This window comes from Delphinapterus leucas, chromosome 1 (assembly GCF_059928025.1).
Source record: "Delphinapterus leucas isolate spDelLeu-1000000601 "Yukka" chromosome 1, BTC_Dleu_Yukka2, whole genome shotgun sequence".
Classification (NCBI taxonomy): domain Eukaryota; kingdom Metazoa; phylum Chordata; class Mammalia; order Artiodactyla; family Monodontidae; genus Delphinapterus; species Delphinapterus leucas.
The window spans coordinates 28,076,394-28,090,263 of NC_143129.1; the positions used below are offsets into that span (position 1 = coordinate 28,076,394).

The following is a 13,870-nucleotide window of genomic DNA, read 5'->3' on the forward strand; positions in this document are numbered from 1 at the left end:
GTACTATACTCAATATCTTGTAACGAACCGTAATGGAAAAGAATATGAAAAATAATATATCTATATACATACAGCTGAATCACTTTGCTATACGCCAGAAACTAACACAATATTATAAGTCAACTATTCTTCAATTAAAAAATTTTTTTTAATTCGCAATTTGCATAACTGACAAAGGACTTGTATCCAGAATGTATAAAGAATTCTCAAAAATCATCAATAAGAAAGCAGCTAAATTTAAGAAAATAAAATAGGCAAATGATTTAAACACACCCTTCACCAAAGAAGACACACAGATGGCCATTAAGCCCCTGAAAAGCTGCTCAACGTAATTAGTCACTGGAGAAATGCAAATTAAAATTATAATGAGATACCTCTACACACCCATTGAAATGGCTAAAATGAAAGAAACCCAAACTGACAATACTAAGTTTTGGTGAGGAAGTGGAGGGACTGGAACTCTCATATGTTGCTGGTGGGCATACAGAATGGTACAGCCACTTTGGAAAAGAGTTTCTCCATTTCTTTTATAAACATGCACTTACCACATGAACCAGCGATCCATTTCCTCTTTGCCAAAGAAAATTGAAAACTTACATTTAGATGAAAACTGTTATGCAGATGCCTCTAGCAGCTTTATTCATAACTGTAAAAAACTGGAAACAACCCACATGTTCTTTAACAGGTGAATGAATAAACCGTGGTTCGTCTCTGTAATGGAATACTACTCAGCAACAAAAAGGAACAAACTGATGCTACAGGCAACAACGTGGCTGAATCTTAAATGCATTACCTTAAGTGAACGAAACCAGACTCAAAACCCAAGATACGGCGTGGTGGCACTTACATGACTTTCCGGAAAAGACAAAACTATAGGGATGGAGAAGAGGTTCATGGTTGCCGGGTCGGGGTAGGGGGTGGGGGTGAGGTTAGGGTTAGGGATGGGGGAAGGGTTGGCTCCAAAGGAGCAACAGGAGAGAATTTTGGGGGGTGATGGAGCCGTTCCGTGTTTTGACTGTGGAGGTGCTGGGATATAATGAGCATGCACTAAATGTTAGCTATTATTATAGTCGTCTTGTTTATATAGCACGTATCACATTGTAGCAGAATGATTTGTTGACATGCTTGTCTTCCTTTCTAGCCCAGGAACTTGGTGAGGACAGGATCTGTATCTTGTTGATTTTTGTACCTGCAGGGGCTAGCCCCGTCAGTGCCTGTGTGTGAAAGGTGCTCACTGAATGTTTGTCAAGTGAATGGAAGGATCATTTAGTGAGTAGTTAGCGGGGGTAGGGATGCTGAAAGCCTTTATCCTCACTGTGCACATCGTCATCACCATCATCAGAAAGTACCCGTTATCTCATGGAGCTCAAAGGCGTAAGCTGCACTCTGGCCTTCCTCTCTTCACACCCTCCTCCAAGTCAGGACCTGAGTTGGGCAGTGGTTGCCTGCTCTCAGGTGCACTTAGCAACTCGGAATCCCCATGGCTCCTCTCCTGCTGCTTTATGCACCGGCAGCCTTTGCTCCCTTCAGCCCAGACCCACGTCCCGGCACTTAGACAGGGACATGGGCCCAGGTCAGGGATGGAGGTGGGAATTACACAAGTGTGTCTTCAGTCATGGCCATGACGTAGGGCTTGACTCCTTCCGTCGCTGAGCTTCCGGCCTCTTTGGGGAGCTTATATATGCTGCACCAACAGTTATGGGGTTCTGATGCTATCCAGAGATTTACTTTCAGTTGACTGGATCAAAATATGATGAATTGTCTTTATAATTAGGTAAATAATGAGCCAAAAGATTGCTTATGTCAGCCTCCTGGGAGCTAGGAGTGGCGAGCTTTGGGTTCTGCCCTTGGTCCTGCTCTGTTTGTATTTAGATCACGGTGAATGTGGATAATGAACACATTATGTTCATTAGGATTTGTAGTTGGGAGATAGATCATATCTCAACAGATTAGACCCATAGGGAGGAATTAAAAGGGATAAATGTCAGTTTCTGCTCTTAGGTGCCCAAATCCAATAATGGACATGTTGGAATGAGGTGGGCTTAGTTAAACTGAAGCACATGAAGAAGACCTGGGCTTTTAGGCAATGCAAGCTCGGTATGAAACCAGGAGTGTGATGTGGCTACCAGTAGGTTAATGCTATCAGGTTACATTAACAGAGGCATAGTTTACAGCACAGAGGAGGGGAGTGAGACGTTTACTCTCTGAGCCAGCTGACCTCACCTTGAGTATGGTGTTCAGTTCTGACAATCATGTTTTAGTAAAGACATTTACAACCTGTAATGTCAGTGAAGGGAAATCAGAATGATGAGGTAACTTAGTGCCAGTTAATCTAAGTAAAGGTTGGAGAGATTTCGCCTGAAGAAGAAAGATTGGCTGCATTCACCATAGCCGGCAATACTTAAAGGGGTTTCTTGTGGAAGAGTGATTCAACGATTCTCTGTGCCTCTAAAGCAGTGCTGTACACAATAGAACTTTCTGTGATGATGGGAATGTTTTACATCTGTGCCGTTTAATAGCTACTAGACAGATGTGATTTTGAGCAATTAAAGTGTAGTGACTGAATTTTACATTTAATTTTAACTAATTAAAATAGCCAAATGTGGCTACCATATTGGACACTGCCACTCTAGAGGAGAAATAATAGAATAGGGGTTGGCAAATTTTTTTTTTGTAAAGGATGAGATACTAATAACTATTTTGGGCTTTGCTGGCCATATGGTGTCTGTGCAGCTACTCAGCTCTGCCATCATAGTGTAAGAATATAGACCATATATAAAAGAATCATTGTGTCTGTGTTCCAGTGAACCTTTATTGATGGAAATTGAAATTTGAATATGATATAGTTTTTACATGCCACAAAATAGTATTCTTCTTTTGATTTTTTTCTACTATATTAAAGGTGTAAAAACCATTGTTAGCGCACAAGTTGTACAGATATGTGTGGCAGGCTAGATTTGGCCTGCGGGCGGTAGTTTGCTGACCCTGGCTTAGCGTGTGGGTGGCACCTTAGGGAGTTATACGTAAGTTCAGTAAAGGAAGATGATTAACTAGAGGTAACCAGGGACGGAAGGAGCGTCCTCAGGAAGCGGTGAGTTTCTTGTTACTACAGGGTTCAGGTATAGGCTGGATAATGACCTATCTGGCGAGGGGTGATATAGAAATGTGTCTATTTAATACAACTTGTACTAGAATTTCTCCCTAATTCTGCAGGAGTATTGAAATCAGGATGACACGTGATTGCTCTAAAAGCATGCTTGCCTTTTCGAGGGAAGCGTGTTGTTTTCCCTCACTTGGTACTTACTTTCACCTCCATGCTGCAGGAACAGGGACTGTTGAGGGTGGGGTGGCAGCTTCATTGCTTCAGCAATTCTGCCAAGTGTTCAGGGACCCCTGGGATGTGCCTTCCTGGGGGAGTTGGTTTGTCCATTTGTGTGCAGCCCAGGAGAGGACCTAAGACGTCCACACCCTAAGAGAGGACACTCTCCTGTCTGAATACCACCTTGTTCTGTCCCTGAGTCTCCCTGGGGACATCTGGGGGACAAGGTGGGCCGGGGTTAGGAAGCTTCACCTCTAGTTAGTTCTTTCTGTGCCTGGGTCACGCCTCGTTCTGTGACCAGAGAAGGTCACTTCCAACATTCTCCCCTCCAGACAAAGGGGGAAACCATTGCTCTCTGGGGACCTCTGAGTCTCTGTCCAGAATGACCTTGAGAACCCAAGTCCAATGGACCAAGGTGTGACGCCTTGACTGTCCAGGAGCTGATCGTCCAGGCTGTGGACGGCTAGAGATTGGGTTGTTTCTATTCCTGTCAACTCTGCTTTCTTGATTTTTCTCTTCTCCCATTTGCCTGACTTCTATCCATTTAACTTCTAATCAGCATCTCTGCCAGAATAAACAAAAATAAAAAGTAAACAGCTTTTTCCTGAAGGAGAAAATGGAACGTGCTGGTTTGAAGTTTTAAATTTTTGTATGCCTTTATCCAAACCTCAAACTACTCTCATCGAAACAGAGTTTTCTCTACATTTTTGTGAAGCACAGGAAACTTAAAAAACTTTATTTTGGGGATGTAAAAAATTGAGATATATTTGACATACAGCATTGAGTACATTTAAGGTGTACAGCCTAGAGATTTGCTACATTTATGTTGCAATATGGTTGCCACTGTAGCGTTAGCTAACACCTCTGTCCCATCACATAGTTACCATTTCTTCAAGTACTGGGAACAATTAAGATCTAGTAGTCTCTTAGCAAGTTTAATGTTTATAATACGATTTTGTTGTCTATGATCACTGTACTGTGTTAGGTCTCCAGGACTTATTTATCTGTTAGTTTTAAGTATCTACCCTTAAACAACATCCCTCCCGTTCCCTCTTATGGGGATTTTTTTTTTTTTTTTTTTGCGGTACGCAGGCCTCTCACTGCTGTAGCCTCTCCCGTTGCGGAGCACAGGCTCCGGACGCGCAGGCTCAGTGGCCATGGCTCACGGGCCCAGCCGCTCCGCGGCATGTGGGATCTTCCCGGACCAGGGCACAAACCCGTGTCCCCTGCGTCGGCAGGCGGACTCTCCACCGTTGCGCCACCAGGGAAGCCCTCTTTTGGGGATTTTTAAGCATACACAGACATAGACAGGAGAGTACAATCAACCCCAGGTGCCCATTACCAGCTTTGACAGTGATTGACTCCTGGCCAGTCTTGTGTCATTGATATACTTTGCCCGCCTCCTGAGTTATTTTGGACCAAATCAGAGGAAGCTTTTGATGTGGTGCATTGACACTAACATCTTGATTCTGTGTTTTCTGTTTCAGATAATTGCCTTTGATGAGTTAAGGACGGATTTTAAGAACCCCATCGACCAGTGCAACCCTGTTCACGCGGTAAGTGGTGGGTGCTGGTGGCCGGAAGGGTGGTGTCACCCCAGGCCACCCAGGGTCTGTGAAGGAGGGCGAGGTCTCCATGAGTAGGACGAGTGAAGCGCAGGCTCGGCCCGGGCCGCACCTCCATGCCTGGCTCGGGGCGGTCCTTCCTCAGGCGGTTGAGGTCTCCATTTATCATGCAAAGTCAAGTATAGCAGTCCCACCCCCCGGGTGGGAGAGGTCTGTGTGATGTGGCTGCGGAGTCCTCAAGGCCCCATGTTAGTGGGTTTTGGCTACACCCCCTTAAACAAGGAGAGAGGCTCAGGCTGGCCACCATGTTGGCAGGTGTAGGAGCATCACCATGGCTGTCCCCGCTCTGCACTTGGCCAGGTTTCTCCGAGGGAGGCTTGCAGGGGGGTTGATGTATGCAGCTACTCACCCCATATCCGTCACCCGGGAAGCCTTCATCTCGGGAGGCTCTGCAGGCCTGAGGTCAGCTTGCCTCCCCCTGGGGAGCCCGATGCCGTCTGGTTGTCCGGTCCGGGTTCAGCATGTGAGAGACCTCCTGCCCCAGCACCTGCTCTTCCCAGAGTTCTGCTGCGCCATCTGGCTTGTCGGGCCGTGCCTGCTGCCCTCCCACGTGCCCTGGAATGGATGCAGAAAGAGGCCTCGACGCGGGGAGAGGAGGGGGACCTCACGTCTGTTGAGTGGGGGTGGGTGTTGGCTGTCCGCCCATCTACTCAGTGCAGCCCACATCCCAGAGCCAGGCACCAGCCTGCCTGTGGACAGAGCCTTTTCCGGGCCCAAAGGATGGAGCTCACAGTTCATGCGAGTCCATCTCTCAGTCTAAGCTCGCTGGACCTGCATTGGGCTGAACTTCCTTCCAGGCCCTGGTTTCCAGCGCTAAGGCACGCTTTGTTTTAATAATTCTCTTGATAGCTTGAGTCAGAAGTTTTAGAGAGAACACCAGAATTTTCTAGTGTGAATATATATACATATGAAAAATATATATTAGTATGAATATTAACCTGGACGGCTTATGGCATCATTCTTTAGTGACAGGGACAAGAGGTCTGTTCTCCTTAACTGCAGGCCCCCTGAAGAGGGCTGTGCTCTTAGGGAGGTACCAGAAGACCAGGGGAGCAGGCTTTGGTGTCACCCTCTGTAAAGTACAGGGTTATTATTGGAGTTGTTTTTTTGAGTTTTTACTACATGCTAGGACCTATATATATGTAACCTATAATCCTCACAGCTCTGCTAGACAGGCATTATTTACCCAGTTTATAGACTCTTATCCAAGGACTCAAAGCTCATGAGCAGTGAAGTCAGGATTGGAGCCCAAGTCTGCCTGTGTTCTTACCACCTACTCTACATTGTGCCTTTAAAAGCCTGATTTTATAATCCCTTTGGCATCAAATTCTTTGATTCTATGAAAGAGAGCCTAACCCTCTCCAAGTCAACTGTGTGAAGTGGAATTTTGTGACAAGTTGGAAGAATCCCCAAGATCCACCTGAAAACTTACTATATCTTATGAAACTTGTCATTATTAAAATCCGTTTTGTTTCCAACTGCCAGCCTCACCACCACCAGTGATAACTTGGCTCCTGTAGGCCTGAACGCGTTGCACCTTTGGTCTCCTTTCTTTCTGGATGTTTTTGTGTTTGGCCCCAGCATCACACACTTGGCTCGTCAACATCGACCAGGTGCACAGAGCTGCCCTAGTCCAAGAGGGTGCTTCTGTTTGGAATGCCAGGGAGTCAAGAGCCTGCTTCCCTTCCTCCTGGTGGCTTGGGCTCAAGTTAGAAAGCGGCTCACTTAGAACACCCAGAGTTTCTTGTGTGATCCCAGGGTAAATACTAGTGAAGAAATAGTGCCCTGCCCCTCAATTCCATCATGCGAATTCAACACTGGGGTGCAGGAGGTTGGCCAAACCATGAGACAGGTTTGTGGAGCCCGTTTCCATCTCACCTTGGCAGGTTCCTTAGTTCGGGCAGAACAAAGAAAATTAGGACCCGTGTATGTCCCACTGGGAGCTTCTGTGCAAGGTCAGTGCAAGGACAGAAACTGCACACAGTAGGCGTTCAAATAACTATTTGTTGATGAAAGAATGAATGACTGAAGGGTGAGGTTGCATAGCAGAGAAGCTGGATCTCAACTCTTTATTCCTATTGTTAAAGCCACACTTCTTCACAGATGTAGGAAACAAATTTATGATTATCAGGGGAAGTGGGGGATGAATTGGGAGATTGGGATTGACATATACACACCACTATATATAAAATAGATAACTAATAAGGACCTACTGTATAGTATAGGGAGCTCTACTCAGTACTCTGTAAAGACCTATATGGGAAAAGAATCTTACAAAGAGTGTATATCTGTATATGTATAACTGATTCACTTTACTGTACACCCGAAACTAACACAACTTTGTAAATCAACTATACTCCAATAAAAATTAAAAAAAATAAAGCCACACTTTTAATTAGTTAATGAATTAATTAAGGAATCTGGACCCTGAAGGCCAGACATCTCATGGATAGACTCAAGCCCTTAAGTAAAGGACTCTTGTCTGAGATTTTTTTAAAAATCCATAAAAACCCTAAATGGAAGTGTATTAGACACATTTCCCCCAGTTTTTATGATGTTACTCCCTGGGAGGAACTTAAACGCTTTGGAAGCCTCATTTAACTCATCTTTAAGCTCTTTGGGCCCCTGTAGATCCTCTGAAGCAGCATCTCAGGCTCAGGTGGCTTGACAAAGCTGCTTCCCTGCTCGGTAACTCCAGCCCTGGATGGACTTGTGTTACAAACAATTGCTGATGGGTGTGATGCTTTTTTTTTTTTAAAGAAGATGTTGGGGGTAGGAGTTTATTAATTAATTAATTAATTTTGGCTCTGTTGGGTCTTCATTTCTGTGCAAGGGCTTTCTCTAGTTGTGGCAAGCAGGGGCCACTCTTCATTGCGGTGCGCGGGCCTCTCACGATCGCAGCCTCTCTTGTTGCGGAGCACAGGCTCCAGACGCGCACAGGCTCAGTAGTTGTGGCTCATGGGCCCAGTCGCTCCACGACATGTGGGATCCTCCCAGACCAGGGCTCGAACCCGTGTCCCCTGCATTAGCAGGCAGATTCTCAACCACTGCACCACCGGGGAAGCCCGGTGTGATGCATTTCTAAATCAATGTGCATGAGGCCCACTGGTTCTTTGGATTTAAGCTCCAAATATTGTCAGACCCTCTGGGTGGACCCCTCTTCCATGTGGTAGGAAGAGGAGGAATGTTTGTTTTTACTCCTAGTTTCTCATGTTAACCCTTTCCCCTTCCTTTTGCCAGCTGGGCATTTAATATCACTGTAAAGTAATGAGAAATGTCCTTTAGAGGATCTGACTTGCTGGGGAAGGAGCTAGCGTGTGTCCTGAACCTCCCTCTTACATGCCTGTTATCTCACACCTTTACCCACTATTCTCCATTTAGGCAGCCTCAGTGCCCAGCTGTGTTTGTGCTTGTGTGTGCACGCATGCGCACACACGTGGGTTGAGGAGGATGTGGTCTGTCTTCCTAGCCATGTGGATGCTAATTTGTCCTGATGTGGGCTCTTTCCTCTGGGCTTAAAGGGTGCACAGGAATCACTATATTTATGATTTAATTAGGGAAATTGAAGCATCCCAGCCACCTGTCTTCTCCTGATCCACGAGGAATCTCATTATGATCACATGGACCGCAACCAAATTGCCTCAGTAATGACGCACTGGGAGATGCCACAGCTGTGTTCGGAGAGGCTTCAGAAGTCGCGGAAGTCTCTGCGGGAAAGGGGAGGCGGCACTTAGTGTGTTAGGCGAGCATCATCACCTGTGCAGCCCCGGAGCATCTTCCTTTGGCAGCGAGCCAGACTCTGGAGATAGACTTGGGCATCTTGAAAAGTCTTAGCCGGGGGGCACTGCTGGTGTCTAATTGAGTGGGAAGATTGCTTCCTCTAAATACAGCCACTTTAGAAAAATAAAACCAATGGGCAGAGAACTTCCCCACCTCACACACTAATCAGGCACACATGCTCTTCGCGGCTTGAATGGGAAGCCCTCCCGGGGGACCTGACCGCAGGCTTTGGATTCATGAGTATGTGGTGCCCGTTCTGCGGTTTGACTGTCCTATAGGGACACAGAGGCTGCAGGAAAAAGTACAGAAACCTGTGCTGGGCTGAGAGGGAAGCTGAGCCTATGCTGTGTGCTGGGAAAGTTCAGTTAAGAGCAAATAACTATGACAAGGTAGATGGAGAAAAGCTCAAAGCTCTTTTTTTCCTTTCAATTTTATTGAAATATAACTGACATATAGCAGTGTATTTAGTTTAAGCTGTATAGCACAATGACTTGACTTATATATATTGCTTAATTGCTTAATTGGTTAACATCCATCATTTCATACAGATACAGAAGAAAAAAGAAAAAAAATGATGAAAATTTGGGGATTTATTCACTGTGCAGCCTTCAAATATGCCGCACAGCAGTGTTAGCTATAGTCATCACGTTGTACATTACATCCCCAGGAATTACATCTTATGACTGGAAGATTGTACCTTTTGATCGCCTTTATCCAATTCCTTCTCCAGCTCTGATTACCACAGATATGAGTTGGTTTTGTTGTTCTTGTTTTGTTTTGTTTTTAGATTCCACATGTAAGTGAGATCATACAGTATTTGTCTTTCTCTGACTTACTTCACTTAACACAGTGCCCTTGAGGTCCATCCATGTTGTTGCAAAAGGCAAGATTTACTTCTTTCTTATGGCTGAATAATATTCCATTATATATGTGTATACCACAACTGCTTTATCCATTCGTCAATGGACAGTTAGGTTGTTTCCATGCCTCGGCTATTGTAAAAACTGCTGTTATGAACATGGGGGTGTAGATATCTCTTCAACATAGTGATTTTGTTTCCTTTGACTATATCCGGAAGTGGAATGATGGATCATGTGGTACTTCTATTTTTAACTTTTTGAGGAACCTCCATACTGTTTTCCACAGTGGCTGTGTCAATTCACATCCCCACCAACAGTGCACCAGGGTTCCCTTTTTTCCCACAGCCACATCAGTACTTGTTACCTCTTTTCTTTTTGAGGCTAGTCATTCTGACAGGTGTGAGGTGATATCTCGTTGTGGGTTTAATTTGCATTTCCCTGGTGATTAGTGATATTGAGCACCTTTTCAGGTACCTGGGGGCCATCTGTATGTCTTCTTTGGAAGAATGTCTATTTTCCTCTGCCCATTTTTAATTGGATCATTTGGTGTTTTGCTGTTGAGTTGTATGAGCAGAAACTCTTGTTAGGGAAAGCCACTTGAGTGAGAGCGTGGAGGTCATGACTGGGAGGGATCTGTGGTGGGTTCTGCCTCCTCTACTAGGGGCTGAATGTGGGGCTTCTCATGTTCTTTGAGCAGAAAATCTAACCTCCCGTCTCTTTTCTTTCCCATGCATCCTGATAGAGGGAACGGCTGAGGAACATCGAGCGCATCTGCTTCCTTCTGCGAAAGGTCAGTGCAAGCACCCGGTGACGGAATTTGGATGGTCACGGTGGTCACACAGTGGGAGGGGCTGGTGAGGCTCAGTGCCTGCTTCGGTCCTTTCTCCCCACAGAGGCAAATGGTGGCGGGAGAGGAGGAGGTGGGAGCACGTGATCACTTCTTTGGAAACCTCCGGAGACAGGAGGAGCTAATTAAAAGGGATGGCCATCAATCAGTGTCAGGACAGCACTGGATATTTGCAAGTGCCCTCTGGTTGGATTTAGAGGTTCTTTATCTTTGCATGATGATGGATGGCATTTACAGCTGATGTTGCCTCACAGCCTTTGTTCCTGTCTGATGCGGGGCTCAGAAACGCTCCCACCTAGGCTCAGCCAAGTTTTTAACTGGTTGTTGGGTTTCCTTTGAGGTTTCAACCTGCCACTCAGCTTTGCAGTTTGATTGACAGCATCATCAGGAGTGTCGGTGGGGTGGGAAGGGGGATGTTATTAAAGCGGGAACCAAGCATTTAGAGAGTTGCTCTGAATGGCTGGGCAGTAGGTCACAGCTGCCCTCAATGCATTCAGGAAGCACACGTGTGCACGCATATTCACGTGTCGATGTGCAGCTCAAGTTTAGTATTTAGCAGGGCTCTTAGAAAAATAATAAGCTGGGGTACCCCTGTGGCAGAGAGACCAGTCTGCCACGCTCCGGTAAGGAAAGCGAGTACTTGTTTGCAGCAAAGTGTGGAGAACAGCAACTTGCATGTAAAACTAACAGTATCCATTGCCTTGAGCCAAAGGACACCCCCGATCTCTGTTCAGAGCAGATGCGCTACAGGCCATAGGAAAGCCACCTGTCAACCCAAAAGAAGTTTTTGAGCCTTATGTGAATAGGAGAGAAACCAAATGCCATGCCAAAAATTGACGGAAGGGAAACAATTTTGCAAGCTTTTGAAATCTTTTCTATATTCCAATTAATGATACCTTTCCTTGGGAGAGAGAGCTTAATCAAGAAGTCAGTGATTTTTCTAGCTAATTACTTGTCCTTTAATGTTTTCCAAGAGACTCAGTATGTCATAGTTCCACATCTTTGTCACAGTGGGGAAGTAAGCTCAGTTAATGAAAGTACTAGTGATCCGAGCAATAAAAAAATGATTAAGAAAATAGCATATGACATTTGGTATTAAGGGAACTTCATGAATTTGTAAATTATTTTCCCAGGTAATGTGTCGGACACCAATAACCTGCTCCAGCTGTCACTTCCCTAGACTCTAGTTTGTTCTTTAAGACTGACACCCAAGTATCTTTCACACTGCAAATTGCCCTTTTTTCCCCATTTTGAATGTACCATCCTGAATTCTCTGGCAGAGCAATAACCTGCATCCATCACATTTGAGCTTTGCTCATTTTTCTGTGTTGCTTGACAACTGACTCTAGCCAGACAGCAGGCAATGGCCTGTGGCTGCCTCTGCCGAGGTCCTACTTTACAGTCCTGTGCTACACGGTAAATCCTGTTACTTAACCTATTTTGTGTAAAGGAGTTTGTATCTGCTAATCCCATGCTCTTCATTTGTCCTTCCCCTCCTCCCTCTCCCCTTTGGAAACCATACATCTATTTTCTATGTCTGTGAGTCTGTTTCTTCTGTTTTGTATATAGATTCATTTATCTTATTTTTTAGATTCCACATAGAAGTGATTTCATTTAGTATTTCTTTCTCTGTCTGACTTACTCAACTAAGCATAATATTCTCCAGGTCCATCCATGTTGCTGCAAATGGCAATATTTCATTCCTGTTTTATGGCTGAGTCATATTCCATTGTATATATACATACCACATCTTCCTTATCCGTTCATCTGTTGATGCACATTTGGGTTGCTTTCGTGTCTTGGCTACTGTAAATCGTGCTGCAACTAACATTGGGGTGCATGTATCTTGTGGAATTATAGTTTTGTCCGGGTATATGCCCAGGACTGGGATTGCTGGATCATATGGTAGCTCTATTTTTAGTGTTTTAAGGAATCTCCATACTGTTCTCCATAGTGGCTGCGCCAATTTACATTCCCACCAATAGTGCAAGAGGGTTCCCTTTTCTCCACACCCTCTCCAGCATTTATTTTTTGTAGACTTTTTGATGATGGCCATTCTGACAGGTGTGAGGTAATACCTCGTTGTAGTTTTGATTTGCATTTCTCCAGTGATGTTGAGCATCTTTTCATGTGCCTATTGGCCATTTTTGTATGTCTTCTTTGGAGAAATGTCTATTTAGGTCTTCTGCCCATTTTTTGATTGGGTTTTTTTGTTTCTTGATATTGAGTTGTATGAGCTGTTTGTATAGTTTGGAGATGAACTCCCTGTTAGTTGCCTCGTTTGCACATTCCTCGCATTCCATAGGTTGTCTTTTTGTTTTGTTGATGGTTTCCTTTGCTGTGCAAAAGCTTTTAAGTTTGATTAGGTCCCATAATAGTCTTTTCATTTCTTCATTTCAACAGTGTCCATGACATAGCACAAAACTTATATTTTACCACATGTACTCCTTACATCATATTTGTATTTTTAAATCAAATTTAACTCTTTATTGTATTCCTTACGACACAGAAGGTCTCTAGCCTACGGTTTCCATCCCATTCCTTTCCTCTGTGTTTATGCCCTCTCCCCTCTTTGTAGTCTGTATTTTAACCTTACAAATAAGTTCTCAAACCAGTTCTGGTTCCTTGCACTGGAAGAGTGGTGGAGGGTGGTGGTGACGTATACAGACTTCTGCTGCTTCCTGCCTGTGCCTCTCAGTGTGATTCTGAAGTGGGGGTGATAAGTACAGCACCCTCCTCGTGGAGTTGTGAGAATTAAATGAGATAATACATGTGCGTCTAGCTCATCAATGCTCGGCACGTACTAAATGTTATTGTTATTATTATACGACACTTAGCTGATACCTAAAACTTCCTGCAACATCCCCGAGCACACCCGTGGTGCTGAAGGAAGCTGAGGTGATCCTCGGCTGGCGGCAGCCCCCTTAGCACCTCCTCCCATTTTCTTGGGTAACTGTCATTTGACGTTTGAGCAGAGTCGCAGGGCAGGAAGGCCTGGGCCTCCTCTCTCCTGGCTCATTTTGAATGGGCTTCTGAGTTCAGATTCCCAAGCTGGGGGCACATGCTGGGGGCGGTGGAGAGGGCTGATGGACTTCGTTAGCATCACCACCTTCTGGGAACTGTACCTTCCAAGAAATTTCTTGGAGCTCGTCTCCTAAGCACCCCAGAGTGTGATGCATCTCAGGCGCTGACTGTTGTGAAACCACCTCCTCAGCTTTCTCGGGAGAAAGGAAGGGATTTTCAAAGTGGATCCATTTTTAGCTCTATAATTATCAGAAAGTGTGCTCTTTGGGTGATTGTCTGAACTGCAGGATTCTCGTGTCGATTTGTGCTCATGATTCATTCTTTCATGGCGAGAGCCACTTGCCCCTTGCGCTGTGCTCCCCACCGGGCATGCTGTCACTCTGAGGGTCGCTGTCAGGTGCGGGTTTGGGAGCGT

The 13,870-nt window shown here is 45.1% G+C and overlaps 1 protein-coding gene across 1 annotated transcript in view; it reads left to right on the forward strand.

The window, feature by feature from the left end:
* Positions 1 to 13,870, forward strand: part of CNIH3 (cornichon family AMPA receptor auxiliary protein 3) — a 113,791-nt gene that overhangs the window by 42,398 nt on the left and 57,523 nt on the right. Inside the window, exons 2-3 of the mRNA XM_089918632.1 lie at positions 4,807 to 4,875; positions 10,327 to 10,374. Coding sequence (XP_089774758.1) covers positions 4,807 to 4,875; positions 10,327 to 10,374 — 117 coding nt within the window. The remainder of the gene's footprint in view (positions 1 to 4,806; positions 4,876 to 10,326; positions 10,375 to 13,870) is intronic.